Source organism: Macrobrachium nipponense, chromosome 44 (genome assembly GCF_015104395.2).
Source record: "Macrobrachium nipponense isolate FS-2020 chromosome 44, ASM1510439v2, whole genome shotgun sequence".
Lineage (NCBI taxonomy): Eukaryota > Metazoa > Arthropoda > Malacostraca > Decapoda > Palaemonidae > Macrobrachium > Macrobrachium nipponense.
Genome location: NC_087221.1, coordinates 11752230 through 11762686, shown reverse-complemented (window position 1 = coordinate 11762686; position 10457 = coordinate 11752230). Strand labels below are relative to the sequence as shown.

The 10457-nt window shown below is 35.8% G+C and overlaps 1 protein-coding gene across 4 annotated transcripts in view; it reads right to left on the bottom strand.

Annotated features, from left to right (window-relative positions):
* The window catches only part of LOC135204025 (adenylate cyclase type 8-like), a 973771-nt gene that overhangs the window by 949 nt on the left and 962365 nt on the right, over positions 1 to 10457 (bottom strand). For 3 of the 4 annotated variants that reach the window (XM_064233960.1, XM_064233961.1, XM_064233964.1), the window contains one exon: positions 1 to 5676. This exon is cut by the window's left edge and continues 949 nt beyond it. In XM_064233960.1, coding sequence (XP_064090030.1) covers positions 5471 to 5676 — 206 coding nt within the window. In that variant the 3' untranslated portion in view covers positions 1 to 5470. The remainder of the gene's footprint in view (positions 5677 to 10457) is intronic. The other variant, XM_064233962.1, reaches the window with a different exon arrangement.

The window sequence follows — 10457 nt, the reverse complement described above, 5'->3', positions numbered from 1 at the left end:
CTTAAAAGAATATATATGTATAATGAATTTATTGTACACATAAAGTACATAGTATATGGGACTTGAAACCCAAAGAAAGGTGTATTTTTAGCATGAATATCCCAAACCTCAGCATACATATAGATCAACATCCAGTGTCTGTAGAATTGACATGACGAACTTTACATCAGAAAATGACTATGGACTGTTGGTGAACCACACATTGTGTTTTTGTGAAATTGTATTCTCGGTTACTGTAAAAATTATTAAGTTTAATGACAGCTGCAGATTAGATCAGTTGTACACGCCATGCAACATCAAATTCAGTATAAATGTATTTCCAGAATTCTGTGATTTGTTCTTGAGAGATGTTTTTTCATACAAGAAAATAGGGCCACTTCGGTCTCTCGAGACCTTTCTTCCTTTATTGCAGTGAATTAGCTCACTATAGGATAGTTATGGGAAGTTATACCAGTAGTTCTGTTTGGTAGCATAAAGTTGGAATGTGGGGATAGTAGACAGGAATTATCCTTGTTGAATTAGAGATTAGGACGGGGCATAGAATGATGAGAATATAAAATCTAATGCATAAACGTTGTGGAGGGTAAAATGTTTCCCTGACACAAACTGTATTTGAAATCCCAGGTGATCAAAAAGAAAAAGGACAATGACAATCCCAAAGTGATGCACCAGTGTGATCCTGAAATGTGTTGTTAACAGATTATTCAAAGGGGACGGAAAGTTAACACAGGCTTTTAAGTAGACCCAAAAGTTAGCACAAGTAAATGTCAACAAAGATGTGTAAATGCTCTTGCAGTGTCTGACAAAAGAAAAGGGATTCGGAAAACTAGGTTTTGCAAATAAGGGCCATCATTAGTCCCAAAAGTGAAGCATTTGATGTGATTTGCCAAGGCAATAAATGACTAGATTTGAGTCAGTCTGATTCCATAACTACATACATACTGCACATATGTTTGCAAAGGACTTTTAAACTTCAATATTAGTGATTAGTTTAAGAAGTAAAAAAATTCTTGGAACTATGTATACTATGATTTGAAGTTTTTCATGCCAATTTTATCGAGTTGTTAAATGTTTGACTCCCAGTTTTAATTTTCTTTACCTTTTGTGTAAATTTAAAGTTTTAGTAGACTCGGATTAACCTTTCTTGCTTAGACTTTACGCTATTTAACAAGTATCTGAATATCTTACTAATTTTGTTGTATCCGAATATTTATTGTAGTTCCATTATTAAAACATGCAACTATAGCTTCATTTTGTTTGTGTCAAGAGCAACTTCTGCATTATAAGATAACACTTGTCAGTGCCTCACACTGCTATAGCCTTTGTGAGTGCAAAATGATTGTCACAAAATTTTGTTCATCGGAGTGCTAAACATCGTGTAATGGGAGGAAATGTTACTTGCATTACTGTCCATCTTCTTGTGTGATGTGAACTAGAGGACATTTTTCAACTTTGTAATGTTTAAAAACTATCTAGAGTTTAACTGTCAATATAGGGTATAAAGTAAACCACATATAAAAGTAATGGTAATGGTAGCCTACATGCAATGCTGTACTGTGATCTCTCAAATGCAAAACTGAAGGAACATTCCAATGAGATTTGAAAACCACATGAAATATATAAATTAGACTCTTATGGAAGATGACTAATATAATTTTGCTAAGTTTTATGAATAGCAAGGTCATTAATTTGTTCCCTGATGTAGCTAAGTTCTATTTTTATATACTGTCTAAGTTTGTCAATTGCACAAACTGTTTCATTGTCTTGACCAGGTTCCTATATCTAGTCATTTGAATTCTCGTTAATGACTAGTATATGTACGGAATATAAAAAAGTTCATCACTATTTACATTTCTAGCATTTTTGACATGACCCAATTGACTCTCCCTTAGAGGAAGCACATACATAAATCAAAGTGTAGAGATCTGAAGATGAGATTCTCTTATGAAAATTATACTGTACCATAGTGAAAAAAAATGACTTAAAACTGTCCAGTCAGGAAATTTGTCAATGCAACTAGGCAATACATGTACAATACTACCTCACTTGGATATCTCAGAGCTAGTAACTCAGGAGATGAAACCATACTTTTTCACCACAAGTTGCATGTTGTCTTTGTCCTTTATATTTCTCTTTGGCAAACTATTTTGCCCCAGTTTTCATAATCACAGTTTGTTTACCAAGAATCTTAATTTTCATCATTACCTCAATAATGGTCTGGCTTGAATTTTAGCTTAGCTAATGAGTATAGTATTAATTGATAATACTGAACATTTGGTAAAGCTAGTGTAATTAATCAATTTATGTGTTGTATTATCCATGAAGTTTCGTTAATTTCTTGCTTATATCGTGCTTGGTTTAATTTGTGACTACAGTTGACCCCTGCCTATTTGCCAATTTTTCTGTGGAACATATATCCACATTAGTATTTGCAGAAAATTCGCCTAATAGCAGAATATTTTGTAGAGAGATATTCTCTAATTACTGTATTTTCATATTTTCATGACTAAGTACATTTTTCATGATAAAATTATTGAAAGTCGGGTATGAGATTTTTTTTTGCTAGAACTCAAAATAGGCAGTTGATAAGCATTTATAGAGTACGTAGTGTTAATTATTCGCAGATTTTAGCTATTCGCAGGGGTTGTGGTCCCTATCCCTTGCAAATCCAGGGGTTGACTGTATTTTTGGCAATGGGAATTCCTGTGACATTATACTTTACTCTGAGGCAAGCAGCATTTCAAGGCATCTAGACACTTTGTTGTTGAGTTGTAAGTTCCTATTTTATGGTAGTGTTTGGCTTGGATTGAGAAACTTACTGGGTAGTCCTGTTCCTTCACTCACACTGTAACACTCTCATGATGTTGATGATGATAATAAGTAAAGTTTGACTCAGCTGGAAGATTTTGTTGAATCTTTCAAAAGCCATTTTGTAACAGTCATGTTGCCTCCTGCATAAAATGAATTTGTCATTTTTTTCCCTGAGCACATTCCATGTGTCTGGAGATGGATATAGAAACTACTGTATAAAGTTACATCTTTTCCAAGGATAAACTGTGAAGGTTATGGCCTTTTCGTAAAAGCTTAAGAATTCTTTATTACTTTCCTGCTAATAGGGACTACTGTGAATATCACAGCTAAAGGAAAGTAGAGTTGATATCTGTATTCCCTTGTAAATTTCAGACTGCACTGTCAGAGAGATCTTTTAAAGTTAAAGGAAGGAGATTGTTTTGTTGCTTGGGTGTTAATCACAGGTAAACTGAAGGTAGAAATCCCTACATGGTAATTTTAGCTGTCCTTTTATTTAGTTATTTTTTTTTTGGTATGTGTAGAATCTGTACTTCAGAGATGATTGTTATATACAAATGACTCCCCTTAATTAGCTGATTGGTGTACTGTGCCAAAAATATACTTTCTTCGAGACTCAAGCCCCAATAGCAATGTTAACCAACCTACATTTATATTTTTTCAGAAAAACTAAAATGAATGAATTCTCATATTTTTTCTTTCTCTTAAACTTTTTATATTAGAATGCTATCGCATTGTGAACACTTCTAGGTAAATCATTTAAATAGGATAAGCAGGAAACATAAAACTATTGTCAGAATTATATACAAATGTGACTTCAGTATGAAAAAGTTGCTATTATGATACTTTTTTCAAAACAATTAAGAAATTTCTTCTCTGTACATTAATTGCTGTAGTTAACTTGAAAACAATCAAAGCACCACTTGGAACCCAATCTGGGTTCCTAAAAGGAAAAAGATTAATTAGTTTGTAACTGAAAGTAGCACATGACCAACTTATTTTTCTTTCTACATCATTGCTATGTACCTCCAAATCTGTAAGCCTGCAAGCTGTCAATCTCACTTCATCAGTTATTTCATTGACCATAATGAAGCACCCAGCATATCAAAGTAGAAATGGAGTATAAAAATTCAGTGTAAAATCGTATCCTATTACCTAAATTAATGACGTTTTGATAACTCATATTCTTAAGATGACTGGATTGATATATTTATATAGGCCTAAATGTGAATCTTAGTAAAATTACTTTATAAAAAGCACAAGAGTATGAACAATCTGTTGAAGATAATGCTTCAGAGGCTCTATATGTACTGTTCAAGCACAGTATATTCCCAATCTCATAGTCATTTAATTTGTTGAAGTTGCCTTTCTGGCATCATGAGAACAGGAAGTATGAAGGTAACAATACCATAATCCATATTAATTTCTCACACTGAGTAACACAAGATAATATTCAAGTACAGTATGTTATGAGATTAGGAAAGTTACTAAAGCTACTAAAATTGGTTTAGGCAGTCTGAAGGGCCACTATATATGTACTGTACTTCCCGACTGAAGAGTAAATAATTTTTAGTTCCAGGTCATTAAAAGGCACTTTGACTGCTTGCTATAAGGAATTGGAGTAAATTAATTGTTGTGACAACTTGGAGATGATGTAGCAACTTGTTCTTGCCCACTGATGGAACAGTGTGGCAGAAGATAAGACTTGAATTAAAAAAAATGTCTTGCCTTGTAGACAGGATCATCCAGAAAGGGGTAGTTAACTGGCTGATAGTTTTATTTTATACTAAAGACCGACAACCTTGGAAGTTCCAGTTTAATTTTTTGGTTATCAAGTCTTAGTCTATACTACATATTTTTTTTATTTAATCCTGTTCCATGGAAACCAGAAAAAGTTTCACTGCAGTGCGGGGATTGTTTTCATTAGTTGCTGCAAGTAATGATGAGTTGTTACAGCATTTAGACAACTCATCATCTCAATACTGACTATTTATCATTATATACTATGAGGAAAATAAATCTGTAGAGAAAGCTCGATCCTTAAATCGAGCAATAATTATCTATAGTAACCTGAAATCCTAAAGTGTTTCATATTTGCAAATTGTATGCCTAAGTGTTTTACCTTCCATATTTTTAGAGTTCATTTCTTTTGTTCTTCATGCAGTGAAGGGAAATAAAGCACAAAATTGTCTTTATATACTGCATAAAAAATGCCATGATGAGACTGTTATGGCTTTCATAATAAACTATGATTTTATTTGCCTTAACTCTACTTCTGTAATACTGTATGGAAAATGTGCAATTTAAAAATATGCTGTACAATTAAAAATTACTTAAAACTATTATGAACAGGACTTTTTATTGGTATTCAAAATGTTAAAGAAATTTATACTTATATTAAAAAATTACAGGTTGCATGTCAAGATGATAGACTTGTAAATTAAAACAGTGACACGACTGGTCAATAAATATATGGAAGCAAGAAACCATAATATTGTAATAATGCAATATATTATATTTTAACCAGATCCAGCCTGCTGTAGTACCACAAAAGGTACTTGTGGAAGAAATTTAGAACCATGAAGGAGAACTACAGTACTTCAAAATGTCCCTTGTACTTTTGACACACGATGTGCAGTAAATTAATAAAAAGTGTTGTCTATTAAACGGCTTCATCAGATCTGTTCTCATCCCTGTAGAGGCTTCTAAGGTTATGGTGAGAAACTGCTGTCTTGCCTCTTCTTGAAAGGGCAGGAGTGATACTCCCAATAGACAATGGGATACTGCCTGATGCACCTCCAGGACAGGGGGATGACAACTCTGAAGGAGATACTTTTCTAGGTCTTTCTCTTCTGACAGTTGTGTTACCTGAGGAGCATAAAAAAATTCTTAGAAGGCTATTGAAAAATCATTAAAAAATGTTTGAGTCTGAACATTGGTAAATTTTTGCATGGTGTACATGAGCTGCTGTAATCACTTGTTTTGATTTGAACCTCACAAAATGTAAATCTTTATCAAATCTTAAGTTTGGCAAACGAAGTACATTCTTCAGTTCATAAGCTGTTCTTACACCTAATATAGGAACTAAAATAGAATATTGTAGTTTTTGTACAGGAGAACAGCAAGGAATGCAGGTATAAAATGTCTGGAAATGGGGCAATACTTTTATCAGAAATATGCTGGTAAGCTTGTTGACGACTCCACAAGAGACATATAGTATTTAAAGCATTGGGTATCCTTTTCCAATTCCTGAAGATTGGACATAAGCAATAACAAATTGTATCGACCCTTTGTTTTTACAGACAATTGGTTTTAACTAATAATGTTCTCATTTCACGTGACAATTATTTAAGCTTGGAAAACTTCGCATCATATACAACGGGGTAATACATAGGGAAGTATTACCAATACAACAAACAATTGGCTTTTGAGGAACATCAGTCTTAGTAATGGTAGTTGACCAAGTATGAGGAAGCATCCTTTGGTGGTTACCTTGCAGAAGCTGTTAACTCTATTCACGTACATTCCTATTATGTAGTAATAAGTTGTAGAATGAAAATTGGGCAAGACATTAATATTTGTGGTACACAGCCTCTAATGGTTTTGCTTGATAGTATGTTTTGCATTTTTTGTGATTTATGGAAATTAGTTGTGAAGGCTGTAACCTAGCCGGGAGGGTTGGAGTCAGGAAGGGCATCCGTCTGTAAAATCTCCTGCCAAAACTTTAATGAAATGAGTCTTACAAGGGATGTGAATAGGGCTAGGCTGTCACCTGGAAGTGACCCACAGATACATCGCTCTAACGCTGTGGACATGCAAGGGCTACCACGTCATGAATGAGTGCGGCTGATGAAGCAAGCTCGAGGACTAAGAGTAGGAACATTAAATGTCGGTACAATGACAGGAAAATGGCGGGTAATAGCTGATCTTATGAAAACAAGACTGGTAAATATTCTCTGTGTACAGGAGACAAAATGGAAAGGTAACAAAGCGAGGGTCCTGGGGGAGGAGTATAAGCTAATCTATAGCAGAGCTAATAAAGAAGGCAGGAATGGGGTTGGAATAATTCTCTCAAGTGAAATGAAAAAGAAATCTTTGAAGTAAATAGAAGAAATGATAGGATTAACTGGATCAGGCTGATGGTTAAAAATTGCGCTGTTAACATTTTTTAGTGCATATGCACCCTAGATAGGATGCTCAGATGAAGAGAAAGATCACTTTTTGGTCAGAATTGGAGGAGGAAATGGAAAAAGTGCCAGCAGATGAAAGATGCATTGTCGGTGGAGATCTGAATGGGCATGTAGGCCAGAATAACCATGTGATCAGCCATATACGTGGTGGGTATGGCTATGATAAAAGAAATGCAGAGGGTGAGAGAATTGTTGATTTTGCTGTCTCCACAGCGGCAAGAACTTCTAGTCACATACTAAAGTGGCGGAAGGTCCAGCCAGATAGATTACTTGGTGTACAAGAGGAAAGATTTACGTGAGGTAAAAGATTGTAAGGTCATACCAGGAGGCCATGTGAGTGTGCAACATCGTTTGATAGTGATGGACTTGGTTATGGAAATTGAACAAATAAGAAAGAAAAAAAATGCACGGGCCAAAAAGGATTAAATGGTTTAAGCTGAAACAGTGAATTATGTAGGCAGTTTAAAGCAAAAGTTTTAGAAGAAATAACACATGAAATTGAAGATGTTGATAAATGGTGGAACAGAACGATGGAAATAATACTGAGAGCTGCTAGAGAAATATTGGGTGAGAGTAGTGGAAAGATGTTCGAAAATAAGGAAACGTGGTGGTTCAATGAAGAAGTGAAGGGTGCAACAAAGCAAATGAGAGAAGCAAAGAAAAGGTGGGAGGGGACCCAAATGGAAGAGGACTGGATAGCCCATAAGGAAGCAAATAAATTAGCAAAAAAAACTAGCAATTGCTAAGGATAGCTTTACAAAGAGCTAGATACCAAGAAAGGGCAAGGAAAGATCTCTTAACTAGCACAAATGAGAAATAAGAGTACCAAGGATATAACACAAAAAAGGATAAGGATGGAAATGTACTGAGGAATGAGAGAGACATAATAAGATGGGATGAATATTTTGAGGCCTTATTGAATGAAGAAAATGAAAGATTTCTAAGAGGAGATGGACACAAATTATGGACCAATCACAGAAATAACAAAGGCTGAGGTGAGAGTGGCACTGGGAAAGATGAAAAATAGTAAAGCAGCAGAAGCCTGGAAGGCTCTTGATGAGGAAGGAATTGACATATTGTGGCAGCTAATGAAAAATGTTATGGATAGTGAGACTATACCCAAAATAAGGAGAGAAAGTTTATTAATCCAAATATTCAAAGAGAAAGGGGACATTCAATGTATGAAGATTACCGAGGAATCAAGCTCTTGTCACATACACTAAAAGTATTTGAAAGAATGATGGATGAAAGATTGCTGCAACAAGTTTTCATCGGTAGACAGCAACTATGATTCATGAAGGGTATCAGTACTGTGGATGGTATTTTCACAATGAGACAAATTATGGAAAAGTACAGAGAGAAGCAAAAGACCTTGCATATGTAGACCAGCATCAGATCTACAGTTGGAAGAACAGAAAATTTCCAAGTTGGAGTCGGGCTACATCAGGAATCCGCTCTGAGCCCACTTCTGTTTAATATTGTCTTGGATGTATTGACGGAGGATGTCAGGGAGGAGCCACCATGGTGTCTGCTCTATGCAGATGACACTCTTGGGAGCCGATAACAGGAAAGAACTGGAGGGTAAGCTTGAAAGATGGAAATATACCTTGGAGAGTAGAGGTTTAAGGATAAGTAGGAAAAAGACAGAATATATGACAACCAAATTGGATGGCAAGCAGCAAACCGCAATCAAATTAGGCGGAGGAAACGTCAAAAGGGTCCCTAAATTCAAGTACCTTGGCTCAGTGATTGACAATGAGGGGAACATGGAAGAGGAAATTAACAACTGGATTCAGTGTGGTTGGAACAACTGGAGAAAGGTGTCTGGTGTCATAGGATGAGACAGATGAAGGAAGAGGCCAAAGCTCCTAGATTTAAGGCCCAAAAGGACAGTCACACTTATGGTATGTGGGAATTCTGCTGGCCACATGCTAAAACCAGGCGTGATTTATAAGTCTGCAGACTCCAGGGCCCTCAAAAACAAAACTAGGAATACCTTGCCTTTCTACTGGATGCATAACCCTAAGGCTTGGATAACCAAAGTCTTAACATCCGATTGGTTCCACTGATGTTTCATCCCTGAAGTGAAAACTTACCTTGCCGACTTAGATCTTGATTTAAAATCAAAGTGTTGCTAATCATGAACAATGCCAGTGGGCACCTCACAGATCTGTCACATCACATGATGGTGTGCAGATTGAATTCCTCCCTCCCAACACCATCATCATACAACCTATGGACCAATTCATGATACGTGCATTCAAGGTCCTTTACACATGTAATGCTCTGCAACACCTGGTGAATGCAATGGATATGGTAGAAGACTTCACATTGAAAGAATATTGGAAGACACACCATTGCATTGTGCCTTTCAGTAATTCAGTCTGCCCTCCAGGATATGAAGAAAGAAATGCTGAATGCATGCTGGCAAAAAGTTGTGGCCAGATGCAGACCACAACTACAAGGGCTTCTTGCCTGGGGAGATGCACAATGCGGCTGTCTGCAAGGCTGTGAAACTGGCAAAATTGCTTGTGGGTGAAGGATTTATGGATTGCACCAAAGAAGCCAACAATCTCATCAATGCCCACTCCGACACCCTGATCGATGATAAGTCGACTTGCTTGAGCAGACCAAGTCAGCAAGTGAAGAGGACAAAGAATAGGCAAAAGAACGAAGATGATGAGGGTCTTTCAATTGATCGTCTTGGGATAATCACAAGGGCACAATATGAGGCGTTAGTCCATACGTATAGAAGAGTGGGATCCACAATTTAAATGTGCTCAATAGATGAAAAATGCCATGAACCAGCCATGGAGAAATACAGCAGCAGAGCAAAATAACTGTTCTTCACTCCAAAATCCAAACCAACGCAAAAAGCCCTGGAAGAAGTACCTGTAGCAGTCCTGGTAGAAGTTTCCTCTATCTGAAGAGGAGGACTCTGAGGAGCTGTAACTCCTCAAGTATGGTGTGCAGTTATCTTCATCATACTGCACAGCTATTTCATCATTATCTTCCAATCAACATTCCTCACTATTGAGTACTCATACTTATTTTTTTTTTATTTAAGGTCCAATACAGTGCATAAAGTATGTACGTACATATTCCTCTCTCTGTTAGCCCTTAAACTAGTACATGATTTTAAATTGATTGTATTTTACCTTTACCCTCTGGAATCAATAATACATACAAACATGTTTATTCTATTAAATTATGACTTATTTTATTGAATTGTGACTTGTTATGACTGTGACTTATGAAGTTTACTTAGTGACACAAAGAAAACTACTCAGTGTGGGGAAAAAAAATGGCATACCATGAATTATGGGTAATATTAGTATACGCATGAAACTGTATACATATGTATGAAATAGTAACTGTAACTAGTTATTACATTAACCATTTATTTCTTTTTTAAGGGAAATGTATTAAACTGACTTTTAAATGAAATTACAGTAACTT